The sequence below is a fragment of the Prunus avium genome, chromosome 2 (assembly GCF_965620075.1).
Source record: "Prunus avium chromosome 2, drPruAviu1.hap1.1, whole genome shotgun sequence".
NCBI lineage: Eukaryota > Viridiplantae > Streptophyta > Magnoliopsida > Rosales > Rosaceae > Prunus > Prunus avium.
This window is the reverse complement of record NC_142285.1, coordinates 11,901,455-11,924,996: the sequence shown is the minus strand read 5'-3', so window position 1 is coordinate 11,924,996 and position 23,542 is coordinate 11,901,455. Positions and strand designations below refer to the sequence as shown.

The window sequence follows — 23,542 nt, the reverse complement described above, 5'->3', positions numbered from 1 at the left end:
ACTCTCTCTCTCTCTTCACCTTCGCTGCCTTTCTCCTAATAGGCCTCGGCTCCTTTTGGATGGGTGAGTCTTGACTCATCGGGGAATCTGTGGGAGCAAATTTCCTCCCATGAGAATATTCGGTTGAAAGATTCCCCTTTCTTCTTCGCCACCTCTTTCTCCCTGCAAAATAAATTGGATAAGAGGACCACACCCGGGGGGTGTTGGCCAAAGGCCCTCCGATGCCTAAGTTAGTTCAATTGATTTAGGGAAAAATCAATAGCTAAATAGGGTACGGAGATATATATGTGTGGAGAAAACCAGGCGGCAGGAGCCTTATGAAAAAGTGAGAGAGAGAGAGAGAGAGAGAGAGAGAGAGAGAGAGAGAGAGAGAGATAGAGAGAGAGAGGTTGCTAGGATTTGTGAAGGAAAGAGCTCTCTAGAGTTTGAGTAGAAATTCTGACGTACCTCATCCTTGTGCGTGGCCAAGTATTTATAGGGGGCCTTGATGAGGTTGGTGAGGTTGGTGTGGTTGGTGAGGTAGGTGAGGTTGGTGAGGTTGGTACATTTAGGGATTTGATTAACTAGGGAATTAATCAAATCCCTAATTGTGGTAGGTGAGGTTAGTGGGGTTGGTGTATTTAGGGATTTGATTAATTAATTAATCAAATCCCTAATGGTGGTAGGTAGGTTAATTTCCAAACTGATTTTGTTCCTCATTTAATTGGATAACCCCCAATTAAATTGAGTAACTCCCAATTAGGTTTAGAAATTCCCAATTAGGTCAAATAATCCCCAAATGGAATGAATTAGGGTTCTGATTTAATTTGGTTCCCACAAATGCCCCCTAGCTTCTGCATGGCGCGTGGTGGCATGTAGGAGATGTAGATCATCTGTTGGGCTGTCCAGCTGTAACTGGGCTTCCTTCTTGGATTTGGGCTCCCAATTGGAGTGGGCTTTTGACTGTTCTTGGAGTTGGGTTCCCAGTAGGAATGGGCTTGTGATTCCTTCTTGACCTAGGATGCCCAACATGTATAAATGCAGGGCTTCTCTTCACTCTTCTTCACATCGCAAACTTAACTTCTCTACTTTCTAGCTTGAGAGAGATCTTGGAGAATTTGTACTGCTTGTCGAAGAGAGGAGTCGCCGTGCATCCCAAGGTAAGTCGAGCACGTATATTTATTTTTCTTATTTATTTATTTTTGCTTCGAGGATCATCTAGGGGAAGCCCGACTAGTTGTCGTCGTGACAGGTGACGGCTAGTAGTGGGCGGCAGCCGTGGTGGAGCAGGTGCGCACAGGTAGACCAGCTACTGCCTATCATCGCAGGTTTGGGCTGGAGCATGCTTGGCCTCATGCGTTGTGGGCCTCATCAGCTTGGCAAGTATCCGGAGAAAGTCGGTGGTCTGCCCCCAGCCCGGGATGTTGAGAGATGGAAGCAGAATGGTCTAGACTTTGATGATCTGCCAGCTGGGCAGGAGAAGTGTTCTGCCGGACTTCCCTAAAAAAGGAAGGCTGATGTCAAGTCTTTAAGAAATGGAGTTGCAACTTCGTGGGCGAATGATGTGTCTCCGTTGAGGAAGAAGCCAAAGTCCCATTCTGCTGAGAAGACTCGAGTGGGGTCTGTTCCATCATCATCTGCCAGGATCAAGCATCTTGTTGGTGCACATAGCAAGAAGGTTGGTGAGAATCATGATCTGCTCCGTGAGATAGTTTGTGCCCGATCCCGTTCTGTTGAGCGTCAAAGAGATGCAGATATCCCTTTTCAAAGTTCGAGTCGTCCGCATCAGTCCAAGGATGGGGATCGAATGCAGAGACTCGCTCATGATCTAGTTGTTGAGGCACGGGCAGTTAAGCGTGGAGTTGAGTCTGCATCATTGACTCCTTTGCAGGCGAGGTTGGCGGAAGCTAAGAGGATGAGAGAGCCTTTGCAAAGGGTTCTCCTTCAGCGTTGGTGGTTGATCCCAAGGTGAACAAGTCCCACCCTGTAGGGGATGCATGCGTGTCTGATCTGCTCAAGACGAACTTCTTATCAAACTCATCCTCTTGTGTTGAGTTGGTCGATCACATCCGTCAGGCCGGTGATCTTGGCAGGTTTTCGAGTCTTTCCTTGGAAAAACAAAGGGAAGCATCACTTCACTTGCTTAAAAAAGGACTGATTTTTGCTGCCGAGACTATCCGAAACTCATTTGCCGTTGCCCCCTCTTCCGCTCAGCTCAGCGAGCTGGAGAAGAAGAATGTTGAGCTGGCTAGTAAGCTTTCTGCTGAGCAGGTCCGTTATGAGAAGAAGACGTCTGATTTGAGGGCGATGATATCAGAGTTGAAAAGTTCCCTTGCTGAGAAGGATTTTGAGCTCAGCTCTTCTATTGTTGATTCAGTCAGTCGAAAAGATGCCTTCTTCCGCCTTGAGCGCAAGAATGCCGACATCTCCCATAGCTATGATAAGCTCCTGGCTAGATTTCGTGCTCGCCACGAATCTGCTGAAAAATCCAAGTCTGAATCCACCATAGACGCGTGCAAGTTGGGCTACCTGCACTGTGTGGATGGGGCTGCTCCTCTTTATGCAATTGAAGATGTAGACATCGAGATGCTCTGCCCTGACTCGTCCCATGCGCAAGGAGGAACTGAAGAGCAGGTAGCTGGAGCGGATGTGGCTGAGGAGGACGTAGTGGATGAGATGATGGCAGATGTCGCGGAGCAGGCAGGTGGAGCTGCTAAAGGCATGGCTGGTCATGCGGATGCAGAAGAGACTACAGATCAAGGACCTCCTGCCGGCGTCTCGGAGTAGATGAAGACGCCTTTATTTCTTTTCAGCTTTTGTAATCTGCTTTCTTGTTTAGAATAATTGGTCTTATTCGACCATCTTCCTTTTGTTGAACTTGGCCGGTTGGTCTACTTGATATCGAAATTTCAGTTTATTTTTCCAACTTCAATTTGCGTATCGACTTGTGGACTGCTTGAGTAATCAGCCTGTATTTTGATGGCGCATCTCCCTTTGGAGATTTCTGAGTGCCGAGGTTACCCTTGAGGGACTTTGGGCGTGTTCTGCATATCCCGTAGGATGTTTTTCCTTTAGGAAGTTGGCGAGGGCCAGGGTCCCCCTTGAGGGACTCCGGGCGTGTTCTGCATATCCCGTAGGATGCTTTCCCTTAGGAAATTGGCGAGGGCCAGGGTCCCCCTTGAGGGACTCCGGGCGTGTTCTGCATATCCCGTAGAATGCTTTCCCTTAGGAAATTGGCGAGGGCCAGGGTTCCCCTTGAGGGACTTCGGGCGTATTCTGCATATCCCGTAGAATGCTTTCCCTTAGGAAATTGGCGAGGGCCAGGGTCCCCTTTGAGCGACTCCGGGCGTATTCTGCATATCCCGTAGGATGTTTTGGTCGTTGCCCTGCGTCTCCCGAAGGACGCTGCTTATGGACAACTATATGACTATCCTGCCTCCCTTAGGAAACGGATAGGAACCTGGATACTTCCCGCAGAAGGCATGGAGACCTCCTTTTAAGAAATTCCTGGCGCACCCTGCGTCTCCCTTAGGACGCTTTTTTGCGGGCTGCGTCTCCCGAGGGATGATTCTGGTTGTCGCCCTGCGTCTCCCGAAGGACGCTGCTTATGGGCAACTTATGTGACTATCCTGCCTCCCTTAGGAAACGGATAGGAATCTGGATACCTCCCTCAGGAAGCATGGTGACCTCCTTTTGGGAAATCCCTGGCGCACCCTGCGTCTCCCTTAGGACGCTTCTTTGCGGGCTGCGTCTCTCGAAGGAAGCTTCTGGTCGTCGCCCTGCGTCTCCCGAAGGACGCTGCTTATGGGCAACTTATATGGAGATGTTCTAGAATGAGTAAGCAGATGAGACACTCTAGAATGGGAAACTGAATCTTATATTGATATTCATAAGATTACAGTGCCTTTATTCGAGAATGGAGACCACTGAATACAAAAACCAGAAACTTCTAACGGTTGCTTTTCTTCTTCAGAGATGTGCATGGCTCAGTCATCTGCTTGGGACTGAGCAGTCAAGAGGAAGCGTCATGGATAATATTTTTGGAGATGGTGGGCATTCCATTGTCGTGGAATTTTCTTCCCTTCCATGGTGTCCAGTGTGTAGCTTCCTCTGCCTCCAATCCGGCTGATTACATAAGGGCCTTTCCAGTTAGGATTCATCTTTTTTGACCCTTGCCTCGATGCAGTGATGAAAGCTTTTCTTAACACGAGATCGCCTAGTTGAAACTGTCTGATCTTAGCTCTTTTGTCGTAGTAAGACTTCAACTGTTGTTGATAGGCAGCGACTCGGACAATAGTCTTCTCTCGTTCGCCCTCAAACAAGTCGAGGTTGAGCCTCATCTACTCGGAGTTCTGATCAACACTACCCACCTCAAGGCTCAAAGAGGGGACAGTGATGTGAGGAGGGATGATCGCTTCCGTCCCATAGGCGAGGGAGAATGGAGTCTCGCCAGTCGATCTTCGTTTGGTGGTACGATAAGCCCATAGTACTCCGGGGAGTTCATCCACCCATTTCCCTTCGGCGCCTTCTAGCCTTTTCTTCAAGCAGTCCAATATGACTTTGTTAGATGTCTCGACTTGTCCATTTCCTTGTGGATACCTCGGGGTGGACAGGTGTTGTTTGATCTTGTATTTTGCGAAGAAGGCGGTGATGTGCTTGCCGATGAATTCTGAGCCATTGTCGGTTACTAGTGACTGTGGGCAGCCAAACCGGCAGATGATGTTTCTCCAAATGAATCGTTCCACATCGGCTTCTTTAGTATAGGCTAGAGCTTCGGCCTCAATCCATTTAGTAAAGTAGTTAGTGGCAACGATCATCATGTCTTTCTTGGCATGCGCTGGTGGCAAGGGACCCACTAGGTCAATGGCCCATTGCATGAATGGCCATGGACTGTTTTGCGGATGGTAGACTTCGGCAGGCAAGTTAGGAATTGGCTTGTATCGCTGGCAGTGATCACATTTCTTGACATATTCGGTGGAGTCGTGGCGCATGGTAGGCCAGAAGTAACCTATATTTAGAGCCTTCTGGGCGAGTGATCTGCCCCCAGAGTGATTGCCACACTCGCCATCGTGAATTTTACATAGAACCTCAAGTGTTTGAGGGTACTTTATGCAGGTGAGATGAGGGTCGGGGTATGATCTGCGGATGAGCTTGTTGCCGTGCATGTAGTATCTCGTGGCCTTCTGCTGGACCTTTCTGGCTTCGACCTTGTCCGTTGGCAGGTTTCCATTCATCAAGTAGTTGATGATGGGGTCTTGCCAGCTGGGGTCCTCGTCGATCTGCATTGTGTTGACTGGCTCTATTTCTTCGATGCTTGACCGGTCAAGGTGTTCGACCGGGATGGAGCGTCTGAACTGGGTATCCAGCGCTGATCCTAAGCTTGCCAGTGCATCTGCATGCGCGTTCTCTGCCCGTGGTACCTGTTGGATGGTGAAGGTTGGAAACGCCTTTAATAGTTCTTAGACTTTGTAAAGGTACAAGATCATCCTTGGGTGCTTTGCCATGTATTCACCTTACGCTTGACTCGTGATCAACTGGGAATCCGAGTAGATGGCTAGCTTCTTGATCGCTAGCTCCTTCGCCAAGCGCAGGCCAGCGAGTAATGCCTCGTATTCTGCCTCGTTATTCGAGGCTGGGAAACCAAGCGTGATGGCTTACTCCACTAGGGTTCCATCTGGGGTGATGATGACGACACCTGCTCCTGCTCCTTTTTGGTTCGACGCTCCGTCTACACGTAATTGCCACATGTCTATAGGTTGGCTAGGTTCGGCAGAGGTACCGTCTGCTTTTGACCTTTCCTTTTTACTGTTGACCAGTTTCTCTTCATCGGCTGATGGGGTGAATTCTGCCACGAAGTCTGCTAAGGCCTGGGCTTTTATTGCAGTTTTTGGCCGGTAGAAGAGGTCATACTGGCTTAGTTCTATAGCCCACTTCATGAGTCGTTGAGAAGCATCAGGGCTATGGAGGATTGATCTCAAAGGAGAGTCGGTCATGACGATGACTCGATGAGCTTGATAGTAAGGTCGAACCTTTCTTGCGGAAACTACAAGGGCCAAAATGAGCTTTTCCAATTTCAGATAGCAAGTCTCTGGATCGAGGAGAGCTTTTGACGTGTAGAATACCGAATGTTGGGCCCCCAGTTCTTCTCGGATGAGAGTCGAGCTGACGGACGAGTTGGACACTGCCAGGTACATAAACAAGTCCTCACCAGGAACTGGTTTTGAGAGCAGGGGAGGTGAAGTGAGGTAAGTCTTTAGATTTTGGAAAGCTATTTCGCACTCCTCATCCCACTTGTCTCTTTGCCCTTTCTTCAAAGCTTTAAAGAACGGTCTGCACTTGTCGGTAGATCTAGAGAGGAATCGGTTGAGGGTCGCTACTCTGCCCGTCAGACTTTGTATTTCCTTCATTGTGGAAGGTGACTTCATCTCGAGAATAGCCTTAATTTGGCGTGGATGTGCCTCGATACCTCGTTGCGTGATTAGGTATCCCAGGAATCGGCCGAACGATACACCAAATGTGCATTTACTTGGATTCAGCTTCATGCGATATTGGCGGAGCAGGCTGAATGCCTCAGCGAGGTTTTTGATGTGATCTGCACACTTGGGGGCTTTGACCAGCATGTCGTCCACGTAGACCTCCATAGTTTTGCCGATCTGTTCCTTGAAGATTTTATTCACAAGTCTCTGGTAGGTTGCTCCAGCATTCTTTAGACCAAAAGGCATAACCTTGTAGAAGTAGGTCCCTCTCTTGATGATGAAAGAGGTTTTTACCCTATCATCCTCGTGCATCAGGATTTGATTATAACCGGAGTAGGCGTCCATGAAGCTGAGCAACTCATTGCCGGAGGTGGAATCCACGAGTTGGTCAATTCTCGGCAATGGGAAGTTGCCTTTAGGGCATGCCTTGTTGAGGTCGGTGTAATCGACGCAAACTCTCCATTTGCCCTTTTCTTGTTTTGCTACCAGCACAACGTTGGCCAGCCACTCTGAGTAGGAGACTTCTTCGATGAAGTCGGCCGCTAGGAGTTTGTTGATCTCGGCTTCAATGATCGCGACCCTCTCGGGAGCGAAGTTGCGTCTCTTCTGGGCCACTGGCTTGCTAGCAGGGTTGACGTGGAGCCGGTGGCAGATAATGTTCGGGTCGATGCCGGGCATGTCAGATGGCGACCATGCGAACATGTCTTTGTTTTTCTGGAGGAAGGTGGTCAGCTCCACCTTCTCGTCTGGGCTTAGGCGCGAGCCGATCCGCGCTTTTTTGTCTGGCTGGTCAGGATCCAAGGGTATTAGCTCGACGTCCTCTTCGGGTTTCCATCCTTCTTCTGGGGAGATCTCCGGATAGATTCCCTCGACTTGGTCCTGACCCTTTAATTGCTATAAAGGAGCGAAATTCGTTTGTTCAACTTCCTTCAGATCTGCCTGATTCACAGGGAGGAACTGTGTTATCTTGCTTTTCTTCAGCCCTTGAGCCGAACATTTCCTCGCCATTGCCTGGTCGCTGTTGATCTGGCCGACAACGCCCCCAGGAATTGGGTAGCGAATTTTTTGATGTGTGGCAGAGGTGATGGCGTTGATTTTGCCGATCCATGGTCTGCCCAGGATGCCATTGTAGGGTGAGACTTCATCAATGACCATGAATGTTTGTGAGCTTATTACAGGTGAGGAGTAGACGTCAAGGTCTATCGTGCCCACGGTAACTGTTGTTGCACCATTAAAGCCAGTCAGCGATCTGGCTGATTTGTTGATCTTTGCTTCCAAGCCCATATGTTGAATGACTGCCAGTTGCAAGATATTAGCTGCGCTGCCTCGTCTGCATGGATTCGATCGACCATGGCCTGAGCGATTTGAATGCTAATGACAAGGGCGTCGTTATGTGGCATGTCGAGACCGATCAGGTCTTTCTTCTGGAAGCCGATCACAGGGTCGTCTTCTGCTGGTAGAAGGTCGGTCGTGATTTGGGAGATCATAGTGGCCTGTTTGATCTTCCTCTTCTTTTCTTTGCTTGTCAACCCAGACTCCTTGGAGTCGGCTAGGATTGTGTTAATTCTTATGACTTTCTGAGGTGGTTCCTTGGCGGTGTCACGATCTTCAATCTACTGGATGGCCTGCTTTGCAATGAATTCCGTGCAGTGACCTTCTCTCACGAGTTCTTCAAGATGCGTCTTCCAGGCAAAGCAATTGTTTGTAGTGTGCCCGTTCGTCCCATGGAAGGCACAGTATTTCCTGGTATCCCTCTTGTCTGGATCTCCTTTCAATGGTGGTGGTCTTTTTACCCAAGGTTTGTCTTTCACTTGGGCTAAGATTTGATGTATGGGGATGGAGAACTTTGTGTAGTTCTCTCCTGCCGTAGCGTCCCCTTGTGGGTGTGACCTGCGTTTGTCCTTGTTTTTGTTGCTAAACCCATCGCTTCTTTGGCCTGCCCGCTTAGACGGCTGATCTTCCTGCTTAGTAGACTTCTTTGCGGCGATTCGATCATCATCCCAGAGCGCATAGCGTTCCGCGGTCGCGAAGACCTCTGCCAGAGTTGGCTGGGAGTGATAGTCAGCTCGCGGTATAAGTCGTGTTCAGCTGGAAGGCCTTTCTTGAAAGCAGAGGATGCAATTCGGTCGTCACACCCTACAATGTTGGCCTTCTCTGCTTTGAATCTCTTGATGTAGTCTCGAAGGGATTCGTCAGACTTCTTGCGTAGGTTGAACAGGTGATCCGGGTTCTTCTTAATCATCCGGTAAGAGGTGTACTCTTTGGTGAAGACGTAAGCCAGCTCCTTGAAGCTGCTGATTGACCCGGATGGTAGAGTGTGGAACCAGTCTTGGGCTGCTCCTCGCAAGGTCATTACAAACACCTTGCACATCAATGCGTCGTCGGTCTTGTGAAGGATCATGACACTTTTGAAGTATTTTAGGTGGCTTTCGGGATCGGAGTCCCCTTTGAAGTGGGTAAAAGAGGGCTTCGAGAATCGCTTCGGGGGAGCAGCCTGCTCAATCTCGGCAGTGAAAGGCGTAGAGTTTGCCTGGTCCATCTCCTTGCGTAGTGCATCTTCGAAGTTCCCGCCGGTCCTCAAGTCTCGACGTCGGTCATTCACAAGCTTCTCAATGTCTTCCGCACGCATTGCTAGTTGGTTACGTTGCCGACCCTCGCGATTTAGGCGACGCTGATCAACTTCCTAATTGACTCGCAAGGTTCGATTTTCTCGGCTGTGTTGCCTGGGCGGCATTTTGGTGGACTGCGCCTGCGAAGGGTTTTCTGTAACTTGTCGATGAGAACCGACTCTTCGAGACTGAGCAATGGAGCGCCTTTCCTCGTGATACACATTGCGAAGGTTATCAGGTTGACGTCCCTGGGAGCCTAGCCTTTCATGAATGTTCCTCTGTGAGTGGTCAGCGGAGCGCCTTTCTTCACGATCCACATTGCGATGGGTGTCAGGTTGACGTCCTTGGGAGCCTAACCTTTGAAGAACATTTCCCTGCGGGCCCAGTCGGGCGCGGATGTCAAGTTGTGGGCCCAACCTTTCACGCACGTTGCTCTGAGTGTGGCTTGCGGATGCTTGTGACATGTTGGTAAACTGATCACGTTGTTGTCCCTCTCCTTGCCTGCTTGCCCCTGCTCAACCTGCTTGGTACCCATCGAGCTGCCTATCGGCACGTTCGTCCATCCTTCTCTCTTCGCCCGGTTGTCCAAGGCCAAGGTTTTGAGCCAAGTTTATATGGTTGAGGAGCTGGTCAACTTTCTGAGCTAGCTGGTCAACTCTCTGATTAAGGTCTGCTTGACTTCGTGGATCGGGAGGAGAGAAGTGTGTGGAGCCCAACTACATACGGGCTAGGGTTTCATGGGAGGTGTGCGCGGGAGCGTGTGTCGAGCGTGGAGGCAATGGAGGGAATGCTTGAAGTTGTTCCAAGATTGGGCCTAAGTCGACGGTGGTAATGAGCCCACCTTGATGGGAGGTTCCACCATGCTCGGCGGTGGTGCCATGAGGGTGGCTAGATCCGGCCACGGGGCTTTGGATGACGGCGGTGGCCGGAGCGGATTTTGCCATCGCGGCGGTTTTGCCTCTCGTCTTCTTGCTTCCAACCATGGTTGTTTGGAAGGCTTCGGTGGATTGGAAAAGTGTGGAAAATGGATTTAGAGCACTCTTTGAGTATAACTCGTGCTCTCAATGAAAGCACCAATTTGTGGGAGCAAATTTCCTCCCACGAGAATATTCGGTTGAAAGATTCCCCTTTCTTCTTTGCCGCCTCTTTCTCCCTGCAAAATAAATTGGATAAGAGGACCACACCCGGGGGGTGTTGGCCAAAGGCCCTCCGATGCCTAAGTTAGTTCAATTGATTTAGGGAAAAATCAATAGCTAAATAGGGTACGGAGATATATATGTGTGGAGAAAACCGGGCGGCCGGAGCCTTATGAAAAAGTGAGAGAGAGAGAGAGAGAGAGAGAGAGAGAGAGAGAGAGAGAGAGAGAGAGAGAGAGAGAGAGAGAGATAGAAGGAGAGGTTGCTAGGATTTGTGAAGGGAAGAGCTCTCTAGAGTTTGAGTAGAAATTCTGACGTACCTCATCCTTGTGCGTGGCCAAGTATTTATAGGGGGCCTTGACGAGGTTGGTGAGGTTGGTACATTTAGGGATTTGATTAACTAGGGAATTAATCAAATCCCTAATTGTGGTAGGTGAGGTTAGTGGGCTTGGTGTATTTAGGGATTTGATTAATTAGGAATTTAATCAAATCCCTAATGGTGGTAGGTAGGTTAATTTCCAAACTGATTTTGTTCCTCATTTAATTGGATAACCCCCAATTAAATTGAGTAACTCCCAATTAGGTTTAGAAATTCCCAATTAGGTCAAATAATCCCCAAATGGAATGAATTAGGGTTCTGATTTAATTTGGTTCCCACAGAATCCATAGGCGAATCCGATGTCGGTGAATTGTGGAGTGGCTTCTCGTTCAACACAACGGTCGAACCCGTTGGAATAATTCGGAATCTCGAACAATTCTTCACCACCTCCCAACATTGGTCATGGTTGAAAGTTTTTTTGCCTTGCCCAATAGCACCAAACCACATTTGTGCTTGCATAATCTATAAAAACAAAAAAAACAAAAACAAAATTGGAAATGCAAGAAACATTTACAAAATATTGAAAATGCATGAAACATTAAAAAAATATTGGTAATGTAAGAAATATTAACACAATATTGTTTATGCAAGAAATATTAACAAAATATTGGAAATGCAAGAAATATTAACAAAATATTGAAAATGCAAGAAACATTAACAAAAAAATATATTAGGAAATTAAAATTAATAAAACGAAAATTACAAATAATTTACCTTGTTGCTAAGATTTTCCCTGCTTCTATGATTGTCCCTCGCTTTTGCCAAGGTGTCTCTCCATTTCCCCAACTCTTTATTGAGAATTTTCCACCTACTAGACAATGTCATCTCCGTACAATTTGACCCCGATCTTTTCTCCACATATGACAGAATTTCATCTCATTGCCTGTGACGGGACAATGACTAATTTGGACCCAACACTCTCACAACAAAACATCTTCCATGGTGCTCCACACCCCTCCGGTTTCGATAGAAGAAGCCATAACATGATAAATAAAAATACAATTTGAAAGTGAATAAAATGTTGGGTAAAAAGTGAATAATAGTAGAAGTAGAAGAAAATGTATGAGGATTTGGTGTTGAAAGTGAAGAGTATTTGTAGGTATTTATAGAAGAAAAAAAAATCCAGAATTTTTTGGTATTTTTTTATAAAAAAATTTGAATTTTTTTTCATAATTTTATAGCAAAAAAAAAAAGCCAACTGTTGGATTGGAGGAGAGAAGGCAATCGGAGCGCCCAGACGACAACATCCGGGCAAAAGTGGCCCGCTAGAACTCGCTTTTTGGCTTGGGCTCCTCGCTGGAGTTGCTCTTAGAGCAAGTCCACCCATGAAGGCTAAAGCAAGGCAAAGGCAAGGCAAGGGCTGCCACTATTGACGTGAATAGTGGCAGCCTTGCCTTTTTTGGTTCCATCCCAAAAGGCTAGGGCAAGGGCAAGAAAAAAAAAAGATTATGCAACAAAATATAAACAATTTAGAAAGTGAATAAAATTGTTATGTATTTATGGGGAAAACATCCATAATTTTTTGGTTTTTTTTGAATTTTTTTGCTCGCTGACATCAGCGCCTTCGGGCTTGAGCCCAGGCAGGATTTGCCCGTGGGCTTGCCCAGGCTGATGGGTCCCATGCCTTGCCCGGGCTTGATCTCTTCCGCTGGAGTCGCATTGGGCTTGCCCAGGGGGCCTTTTGCCCGGTTTCGAGGGATGACTGGACTAGTGTTTATGGAATACATCCACCCGCTTTGCATTCTAGAAAATTCCACCAAGTACTTCATAAGCCTGAATAGCTACGAGATAACCCTAAACCCTAAGCCCTAAACGTTTTGTAGCGCCTTCACATTTCCATCCCTTACTCATCTTCTCTCATTTCTCTCTACCTCAATCTTCCTACTTCCCCACTCAAAGAGCGATGAAAAACTCATCTTAATCTACCAAATCTATGAGATAAAACTGGCAAACTACAGACTCAGAATTTAATCGCGAGTCGTGGTTCAATTGACGAAAAGTCGGATCAGTGTGATACGGAGGAAGAAAGGCAGAAGCTTTTGAAGAAAGATTTCACGGATCTACTTGCCCGTGGCCTTGATATTATTGCTTTTGGAGATGTGAGATTCATTACTCTGTCTTTATAACTTCTTTGGTTTTTCATTCGTTGATGCTTTCTTGTTGATTGATTTGAGGTACAATTTCAAATTTTCTATAATCTGTTTGGTCGGGTGAGTGAAAAAAATAAATAAAAAATCAAAATTTTGTCAATTAGAAATCACCTGCTTGAACGATAAAGGGGCAGCAAGTTCTGCTTGATTTATAATGACTTAAAACAAGCAGAACTTTATTTGCAAGCCATGCTGTATTGTGTTAATTAATTACTGCTTTTATGAGACCAACGACTTGCCAACTATTGCCGCAGCCAGGGGCAGATCCACGTTGGGGCAAAGGGGTCGCTTGGCCCCCTGTCAATTAGAAAACCCCATGACAGCCGCGGATCATGACTCCCTGGAGCCTTGGGTGGCAGGGCAGGAATGCCCATAAGGTGTTTGTCAAAATGCCTTGAGCCTTGGGTGGCTGGGCAGGAATGTAAGTTCTTTAAAGCTATAAAATCAAATATACTAACCTTGATTCTCAGCTGCCATTGTCCAGAATAGTCGTAGGAATTAGAAAGATCTTCTCCAAGAAGCCAACACTGTATGCTTATTCTGATGGGCTGAATATCTGATAGCTGAAACGTGTGTTGTTGGTTCTGGAGGGAGCTCTCTATTTATATGCATATATCTCTTAGAGTTTTGCCCATCAAGGAACTCTAGGAGATGTCCTTAATGCAGTAGATGTTGGAGTCTCAATCCTAATAGAGTTAGGAATCCCAAAAGCTTTAGAATTCTGTTTAACATATTATCAAAGCTGCTGGTCGAGTAAGTATATTGAGTTCTTGATTAACTTGGAGTCCTAGCAATCCCTCAGTGATTAGAAGATCACTTTAATGAGTCAAAGATGTATTACCATCTTACAAGGAATGCTCACCAGTTCTTTGTCAAAATGCCTCAATGAAGGCTGTGCTGTGCTAGGCAGCAGGCAGGTCCTGTTCAAGACAGCAGTTTGGTTCAATTATATTAGCAACAGAATACCAACCAAACTAGTACAAAAATTCGTGAAGCTATGATTTAACAAGTAGAAGTGGAGCTGATGAGTGCAGCATATTTTAATTAAGGAGGCAATGAAAATTCTCTGTAGCTTGTACTTTCAATAGATTAGTGTACAAGTTTGTGCAGATTAGATTCAGGTTTGTTCTCTTTTTTTCTTCCCAGGAAACTGTATGCATATGACCTAATAGATTTTTAAGCCATTAACATTTACCATGTGATGTCTCTCTGACTTTCTCAGAATAACATAATTCCATTCAATGACATGGATAGAACATAGAAGTTGATAAGCATCTGTTAGTTTGTGCTATCTGAGCCTTTGGCCCCAAATATCTAACTTTCAGCAACAGAGAAAAGCTCTAACATTGATAAGAGAAATGAAGAGACTATAATTCAAATATATATGAAAGCATATTGCACAAATTACATAATGTTGGGTTTAGTGTGCAAGTATAGCTACACAACATTCTATTTTTCATCCGAAATAAACCTACTGTCTATTTCCCATTTTGGCTTCTGCAGTAGTGATTACCCTAACTAAGAGCCGACAACCCCTGTCTCTCACTCATCAAATTCTTCTCAGTCTATTCGCTCCTTCCTATAATCTTTAGGCTCACAGCTGCACTCACCCCGGGTAAACCTCATGTATTAGTTTTAATTGTTAAGTTTTTCTTCTTCAAATTTATAATTTGTAGAGCTGAATTTTTTATTTATGTTTATATTTGCAGAGTGGAGGTTCAACTTGGGGTTTAGTTTTTGCGGTTTACGTCTTTCTCCAATGTCCATGAGTCTCTTCTGACACAGGTGAGCCTTTGTTTGCCATTTTGTTTTAATATTTCAATAGTGTGGTGTGGTGTTTTGGATCTTTCATTTGGTTTTTTTTCTGGCCTTGGTTGACTGTCTTAAATGGTAGTTTTCTTTTTTGTTCAGATTTTGTTTGATTGCTGAAGAAAATTTGGTGATCTTTTTTCACATTTGGTCATGATGATTATGAGGAGTTTATTTTTGTTGCAAATTGGATAGGGTAGACTTGAAAAAAGGTGGTTAGCCTTCCTTGCTAAATTTGGGTCGATGGTTTTTCTTTTTCTTCCTATTTAAAATGATAAAAGTCAGGCACATCCAAGAATAGAAAAAACAAGCAAGTAGGTTGAGAGTAGAATTGATCCCAGCGATGAATCCCATCGGAGTCGTCTACGTCACCTGTAGTCCTTTTCAAGCTTTTTTTCTTTTTTGATCGAATAGTGTCCTTTTCAAGCTTTGAATGCTTCACGTGCTTGCTTTGCCCACTTCCTATTATAGTAATATATTTAGGCTTAATTGTTACAGTTCCTCCGAAAACATTGGTTAAATTCCATATTGGCCCTGGACTTCATCACAAACTCTCTCCCACTTTTCTTTCTTCCTTTTCTTTTTTCTTTCTCTTTCTCTGGTTTGGTTTTCTTCTCTTGCATTAGTTTTCTCCTTCTCTCTCTTCTTGTAGATCTAAGTTTAGATCTGTGGGCTGTTGTATTTTTCCTTGCAAGTCTGAGATACTTGACACAAGTTCAGCAAGTTAGATTTGTTCTTCAAATCAATTGTTCAAAACTGCTCTAATATTTGTTCCTAATACAGTTTCTTTTATTATTTCAGATACATTTTTTTTATTACTTATGCTCTTTCTGTTTAATTTCATTTGAATTTTTCTTGACATTTCAGTTCTGTGTTATCTCAAAGAATTCAGTTCGACTTTTTAATCTTGGTTCTACTGTGCTACCAGGTGTCCACATCACTTCTTTCTATGTGTCAAAGGACAAAAAATTAAAAGAAACAAAACACCCTTTGATAATTGTCATTACTTATTATTTTTGTTTATACATCATTGGTTTGTTATGAATTTATTGTCACAATTTTTTGTGCTTCATAAATTTGGTCTATGGCAGTCTTAATATCTCTCCAGCACTTCTTGCGTTCCTCAATCGTTTCTCAGTTCATGCGGTAAATTTCACTCTCAAGGTAAATCTCCACAAACTTTTCATGAAATTTTCTTTTGAATCACCAATTCTTTTGTGATATTAGCCTCTTGGTTGCCCTCCACTTCACCTCTATTTTGCTCTTCTTTTACACCCTTTCTCTCTTTATTTTCATTTTTAATTTCTGGTGCGTAACTGAATCAATTAATTTTCTGTTATTATGTTGCTTTATGTTCTAGTTGTGATTTTCAGTTGTTTGCTTTCTGCTGATGATAAGCAAAGGCTGGGGGACCTGGCATGGCTGCTTTGACTGGCATTTGTCTAAAAAGTTGTTGGTAAACTGCAAAGAAAACAAAACCAATTGTAACTGATTGAACGGTTCTGTGAAGAAGAATTTACCCAATAATAAATAAAGTGGGTTGTCAAAGAGATGAATCCCATAATTCTAAATATAATATTTTGTTAACAAATCGAAAAGGGGGAAAATGCATCTTAGGTCCGGGATGGATCACACAGTAGTCCTTTTTAAGCTCAAAATCTTGGGGGTAGAATGTGAAATTCAAAATTAGCTGGGTGTGGTATGTCCGCCATTTGGGTAAGGCTCTGGGGTTCAGCTGGGTTTGCTCCCTAGTTCGAATCCCAGCAGTTGCAACACTTGGTGGCCAGCGGCAGACTCAATTCCGCGAGTGGGGATTAGTCGAGGTGCACGCAAGCTGGCCCGGACACCTCATAGTAATTACCTAAAAAAATAAATAAAAACCATATCAGTTATGAAATATATTAAACAAATTTTTAAACCAACTAATTTTAATATATTTAAACCAACTATTTTTTGTATATTAAGCCCAATCTCCTTTAAAAAACTAAAAGCCCAATATCTCGAAAATATATTAAGCCCGTCATTGGTCAAAATATATGAAGGCCCTGTTTGAGATTGCTTTTTTTCCCAAAAACCTTCTTCACTTTAAAGTTAAGCAGTTTAAGGTGTTTGATAAAAATAAAATATCCGATTATTTTAAAAGTAGTGGCCTTTTGACAGTAGCTTTTAAAAGCTGGGTTGCTTTTCAAAATTGCTTTTTAAAGAATCATAGATGAATCTTTAATGAATTTTTTTAATTCTCAAAATACTATCATTCATTTTGAAAAATGATATCACCTTCACTTCCACATCCAATTCCACTACTTGCACCACCACATTCATTACCTCCACAATCACTGCCACCGCCACCACCATCACCACCACAATCACCACCACCACAACCACCACCTCCAAAACCTCCACATCCACCACCACCACCATGATGCTGACATTGCCACTGCCACCACCACCACCACCACCTCCACAATCACCATCCCCACCACCACCACTACCAAAACCACCAACTCCATCTTCATCACCACCACTCCATCACCACCACTACCATCACATGATTAGTACATAACACTTTCAACATCATGTCTATTTTAGTCATTATTCACAGTTACAACAATTTTATATTTAAATTTACCAAACGGTTTTGACACTGTTTTTTTGTACTAACTGCACTTTAAAAATACTGTTTACCAAACATGGAGCTACTTTACTTTACAACTAATTATTTTCAAAGCACATCATAAGTAATTTTTTTAAAAGTGACAGCAATTCCAAACTGGGCCTAAATCCCATGTCTTTTTGTAACACCCATGTGTCAAAGGACAAAAATTAAAAGAGACAAAACTCCCTTTGATAGTTGCCATTACTTATTACTTTTGTTCATACATCATTGGTTTGTAAAGAATTTATTATTGTCACAATTTTTTTTAATTCCATAAATTTGGTCTATGGCATTCTTAATGTCTCTCCAGCACTTCTAGCGTTCCTCAATCGTTTCTCAGTTCATGCAGTGAATTTCACTCTCAAGTTAAATTTCTACAAACTATACATGAAATTTTTTTCACATAAAAGGTTTACATGGATATGGCACACTCACTATAGAATTTTGCCAATGTAGAGTCGTGGGTAGGCCTACACTGAGGTAAGGTTTGGACCAGTTCTGGGTCCGATTATGAACTACAAAAACCGAACCGGCTTTTTTTCTATATATTAAGCCCAATCCCCTTCAAATATATTAAGCCCAACTTTAAGCCCAATCGCCTGCAAATATATTAAGTCCAATTTTAAGCCCAATCTCCTCCAAATATGTTAGCCCAATCGCCTTAACAAAGTTTTAAAGCCCAATGTGCTCAAAATATATTAAGCCCATCAATTATTAAATCACCCTAAACCCTAAACCTACCTCCCTCCCTCCCATCTAACCATACTAGTACTACCTCTCATCCCTCCCCCTTTATAGGGACAGCACCTACCTCCATCTCCCTCATCTTTTCTTCTTCCTTCCACTTCTCTCTCTCTCTCTCTCTCTCTCTCTCTCTCTCTCTCTCTCTCTCTATGTGGAGCTGCTACAGTTCTCTGCTACAGTTCTGAGTGCAAGAAATTGAAATCGGAGCATCTGAGAAAGGGACTGAGAGTCCTGCTGTGAGAGCAAATGAATTCTTGCTGGAGTGGCTGATTTTGATTGTTGTGATGCAGCCTGATTTACGGCCCCCATTGGGCTTGCTCATAGGTCCTCAATACTCTTAACTCGAATTCGAAGAAAACTAGTATTTTTCCCAACTGTAACCCAAGCTTGACGCACGCTTCACTATCCCAAACTTCTTTGTGCGAACTCAAAAATGGTTCAAGGAATGAAGAAGCCTGGCCAATCACAAACAATGGCCGCCATATTCAGTTAGCATCTTAACAATCTCACTTTTTTTAAAATTTATTATATTTCCAATAACTCAACTATTAAATAAATGAATCATTAAACAATGCAAACAAGGATATGTGAGATTTCATTCCTGTTTTCCAGTTTTTTGAATTTTAAAATTGAGATATTTAGTCATATACCCATTCTTACCACAAATGATATAGATAAACCCTACACCATTTAATTTCTATAAACAAACTCCAAAAAACCCAACAAATGACAGTTTGTTCTATTAAATTTAATTTTAATTATTAAACTATTCAGATGTCTTATTGAATGTTTTGGGTTTTTTTTTTATGAGGTTTTGGGTTGGCCTTGTTTTAAGAAATAGATAAATTTTTTGTATTTTATAAGAAGTTAAAAACCTCTTTTTTATCTTGTAAATGGGCTTTGAGTGCATTTTTAAAGTCTATTTCTATATTAGGTATAATAGTAAATCCCTCTTTTAAAATTTTGGTTGCAAGGCTGTGCCGGGCTAGGGTTTTTTTTTATGAGGTTTTGGGGTTGGCCTTGTTTTAAGAAATCGATAAATTTTTTGTATTTTATAAGAAGTTAAAAACCTCTTCGTTATCTTGAAAATGGGCTTTGAGTGCATTTTTAAAGTCTATTTCTATATTAGGTATAATAGTGAATCCCTCTTTTAAAATTTTGGTTGCAAGGCTGTGCCGCGCTAGCACTAGGCAAGTCTTGTTCAAGACAACAGTTTGGTTAAATTATATCAGAGCAAGAGAATACCAAACTAATAGAAAAATTTATGAGGCTACCATTTAAGCAGTAGCATTGGAATTGATGATTGCTAGGCAATGGGAATTCCCTGAAGCAAGCTTTCAATAAATTAGTGTACAAATTTGTTCAGATTATATTCAGGTTTGTTGTCTTTCCATTTCTTGAAAAACTATATGCGTATGGGTTAGATTTTTGAGCCATTGATGATACTCTTTATAATATATCCATCTTCATCAACCCACTGAAGCCCATAATAGGAAATCATTAGATTTTAATTTAAGCTTAAATGGTATAATGCTTTCTTTGTTCCGATTTTGTTTGATTGCTGAAGAAATTTGGAGATCTTTTTTCACATTTGATCATGATGATATGAAAAGGAGTTCATTTTTGGTGCCAATGGATTGGGTAGACTTCAAAACTTTTTTTTTTCCTTTTCCAAGACTTCCAAAACATTTTTTTTCCTTTTCCAGACTTCAAAACAGTAGTTAGCTTTTCTTTTCCTTCTTCCTATTTAAAATGATTAATTATGATTTTAGGAAGGTCAAAGTTACCTTTTGTGCGTGACTCCCACTTTGGTTAGGAATGTATAATTATTTCAAGGAATTGTATGTATATGAAGCCATTGTTATATCTTTAAAATGATTAATATTATGTAGCCAAATCAATAGTGGTTTGACATGTTACGACATCATATGTGATGTGAATCAACTTCATGAGGTCATGCTCTTAAAACCACTGTATATGTCAAGTAACATGTGATTTGCTGGTTTTGGTACCGCTTGGATTGGGTTCCTCTATTTTCTTAAATGCACATATGATTTGGATGCATATTATGAAGGGGTTTCTTCAGGAATTTATGGACATAAAATGAAGTTATTAGCTGATGAATAGTTAGATATGTTTAGAAACATGTAGAATTGGTGTTCAGCGAGCAAAAATTGAAGTTCCAAGAAAGCTTAATCACGCCTAAACAGAACTTAATAAAGATGTGAATTTGGTAGAAACAACCACTAGAAGATCTTGATTCACTCTTATGGAACGGTTTAGTTTTCAAGCAAACCACTTGTTTTGTTTGACAGGTTTAACTAAATTGGTGAACATGTTTGCATGTTTTAATTTTGTTTACTTATTAAATTATTATATTTTTAGTACTAATGTGATACGACATACCTTTACCTCAGACTAATGGGCAAAAAGAGGTCGAGAAACAAATCATCGACATGTGCCAATCCTCCACACACTGGTGTATCAGCACAAGAAGGGTCATCATCATCGGCACAGACAGCTGCTGCTTATGTGGCAAGTCCATCTGTGGCCAACACAACTGCTGCTCCAGCACCTGCACCACAATTTTACGCTGAACGTCGACGTAGCTTAAAAGAGTTCTTGGAGAATCCTTATAAATGGGATAAGGAGCAGTTCAAGCGAGGGTGTCAAATCATGCTTAGGTCAGTTGCATTTACCATTAACTTTTCTATTATATATGAAATTTTATTTTATTTTATTTAATGCTATTAACCTTAATTCCCTTTTTAGAAGTCTCATACGGGAAGTTTATCGGTTGGAGTCAAGAGGCATAACAAGTGGGCCCCTGAATGGTGAAAATATCTTTGTTATTGGCATTAAGGCTGAGAATCTGAAGGTTGAGATTTTGGTTACCCCACATGAATCCAACCGGAACAGGCCATGCTTTCGTCAACAATTTCTAACATTGGCATCAGAAGTGGTTCTTCCATGGAAAGCTACTCGTCCCACGGCATGGAAGCATTTTCTCGATATGATAAAAAAGCACATGCATCGGTAAGCAAGCTCCTGATAACTTATTTTATGCATCACAAGGCCAATTAACACACCCACAGATGAATAAATACAACCTAAAAAGAAATGCAGACCCAAATGGAGTTGTGTTTAGTTATGAGGATTGAGTATTATTTGGGTTCACCTAAAACATTATAGTTGGAAAGCCAATATTCATGTGTGGGCTTTTCTCATCTCTTACTCTCTTTCATTAAGTGCAGGTTCTATTTTAAGCAACTAGAGTGGCATACCCTACTATTATCATGTGGAGAAGAAGCCAAGTTTGTAACCCATGCCTATATACATCTTGAGATTGAGTGTAAAGGTTGGAAAAAGGATTACGAAAAGGTTATACCGAGAAGAAACGTTGACATTGGTAACACTGTTGGTACGGCCTTTGGTTTCTATGACGTCTACAAATGTCGAGCCAAATTTGGAGTCGAATACGAGCCAGATCCGCTAGGGGCACTCGTGTTTTACAGACATGCACACAAACATGTCAATGACTACATCGAAGAGAACCAAAAGAAGAATGGAGTGGTATACGCATGACCTAAAAGTGCTTTTTAGTTTATGTTAAACTACTCTAACGTTTATTATTGTTCAATTATTGCAGAAACCAGAGCTAATAAAAGATGCGCTTTTGGTATGAACATGACCTAAATTTCCTTTTTAGATTTTTTTAATGAAAGATGTTTTAGACTATTTTCTAAAACATGTTTGTATTCAATTTTTGCAGACACCAGAGCAAAAAGAGAATAAGCTCGCTCACTTCTTCCCAGAAGTGCCCCTAGAGTTATTCAATTACATGCTTATAAAGGGCATTGACATAAATGCTGCAATTTGAGAGAGAGCTCCAAATCTGGTAAACATATTATTTTGTATTCTCTGAATTCATACTCTAGATTCAATGCTCACAAACACATACAACAGAGCTTCAACATTTGGACCTGTAGACTGTTAGGAAATCTATCAGCTTAAGACTTTGTTTAGTTGAGCAGTGATGAGCACAAACTAATACAAGTTTTATCCTTAAATTTATATTTGTTAGTGCTTTTTTGTTTTATTTAAATCTATTAGAGTATTTGTATTCATTGTTTTTGTATTTAATGAGTGATTGTTTGTAGATAATGTCTGCCACCAATGTGTTGCAAGAAGGTAGAAGATAAGAAGAAAATGTGTGCAGCCAAATTCAAGGAAATCTGCTCAAGAGAAAGGAAAAGCATGGAGAGCAACCTATCTGAGGGATGGCAGAAATCCCCGTTGAGTCGAGTCCTCATCGGGTCCCCAACCCTAACGGGGGGAGTATTTGGGGCCAAATCGGGTACAAGTACGGGGGATACCCGAAACCATAAAATCCCCGACAAGTCCGGGCCGGGGATGGTAACGGCATCCCTGTCCTCGAATTTGTGCACTTGCGAGTTTATAAATTTTAGAAACACCTCTTTTGGTGACAACAAGTGGTCTACTGTAATTTGAGTACTGCATTTTTTTTTTGGGTGAACTGGGGGGAAAAATTTGAGTACTGCTTTCATTTTCTAGTAACTTCTATCATTTTTAGTTTTGGGTGTTGAATTTCATATTGCGTTGCTCTATTTAAATTTTTTTTTCTGAGTGAAGTAGAGCATTACATCTCATTTATTGGTATATTCTATACTCACAAACCAGCTACAAATTAAGCCCAAGTAATTACTGTATTATTATCGTACCATGCAACTAATTAACACAGAATGATTTTGCTAAAATACTGTGTTATATATATCTATCTACATAGAACATTTTAACACGAAAATGGTTGACTTGGAACTTACCTAGCCAAAAGCCATTGTGGTGGTTGATTCCTTGTATCTGTAAGAAATTAAATGATGATAAACAAACAGGATGAATGAAAGCTTCCCTCTTTTCCTTCCCACCCTCTCCTGCAATGGCGGATCAAACATCTTTGTGTGCCAACCAATTAAAAAGTGTAAGTAAGCTGGTAGGTATGGAGCATATACACAAATAATTTTGGATACGTTGCCCCGACGCCTTCCTGCACAGAACGAAAGAAATCAGCAAGAAAATTATACTTTTGGTTCCTCTCATGAGTTAGTATAGGATGTATGAACCTGAGATTCAATCCAAGAGCACAGAAAAGATGAAACGATGATGAAATAGATCAACAAGAAGAAGAAAAAAAACTAATGAAAGTAACAACTAAACTTGTATATGAACTAGAACAAAAGAAATCAGCAAGAAAATTCTACCTTCATACAGATACTTTTGGTTCCTCCCGAATGCAAGTTAGAAGATATCCTAAGGGGGGTTATCTTACTAATAAGTGTTTCAGTCGTGGGGTTGAGCTATGAATGTTTTATTCTATGCAAGTATTATTTAAAATTCCTGATATATTTTTCATTTTCACATAGCTCCTTGAGGTTTTGAAAATATTTCACATAACTCCTTCTCTTATTTGACCGTTAATTAAATGCTGACATCAGCCTAAAAAAGTTTGAAAAATGAAAATCGTCCTTGTACCGCAAAAAAAAAAGATTGAGACATCCCTCCCTCCTTTGTATCTAAGACACTAGA

General features: G+C 42.3%; 2 protein-coding genes and 1 long non-coding RNA gene across 3 annotated transcripts; 1 reads left to right on the top strand and 2 right to left on the bottom strand.

The window, feature by feature from the left end:
* Positions 1 to 8,068: 8,068 nt before the first annotated feature.
* Positions 8,069 to 9,084, bottom strand: LOC110746747 (uncharacterized). The gene is made up of 2 exons (XM_088248549.1): positions 8,553 to 9,084; positions 8,069 to 8,490 (listed from the first exon to the last, which is right to left on the bottom strand). Exons 1-2 carry the CDS (start codon positions 9,082 to 9,084, stop codon positions 8,069 to 8,071), a joined length of 954 nt encoding a protein of 317 aa, XP_088104675.1.
* A 6,922-nt stretch (positions 9,085 to 16,006) lies between these two features.
* Positions 16,007 to 16,908, bottom strand: LOC148296516 (uncharacterized). The gene is made up of 2 exons (XR_015833682.1): positions 16,816 to 16,908; positions 16,007 to 16,399 (listed from the first exon to the last, which is right to left on the bottom strand). It is a non-coding gene; the product is annotated as an uncharacterized LOC148296516 (long non-coding RNA).
* A 3,451-nt stretch (positions 16,909 to 20,359) lies between these two features.
* LOC110746745 (uncharacterized) lies at positions 20,360 to 22,920 on the top strand. The gene is made up of 6 exons (XM_021946986.2): positions 20,360 to 20,622; positions 20,711 to 20,974; positions 21,193 to 21,511; positions 21,588 to 21,617; positions 21,711 to 21,836; positions 22,099 to 22,920. Exons 1-5 carry the CDS (start codon positions 20,360 to 20,362, stop codon positions 21,816 to 21,818), a joined length of 984 nt encoding a protein of 327 aa, XP_021802678.1. The 3' UTR covers positions 21,819 to 21,836; positions 22,099 to 22,920.
* Positions 22,921 to 23,542: the final 622 nt, after the last annotated feature.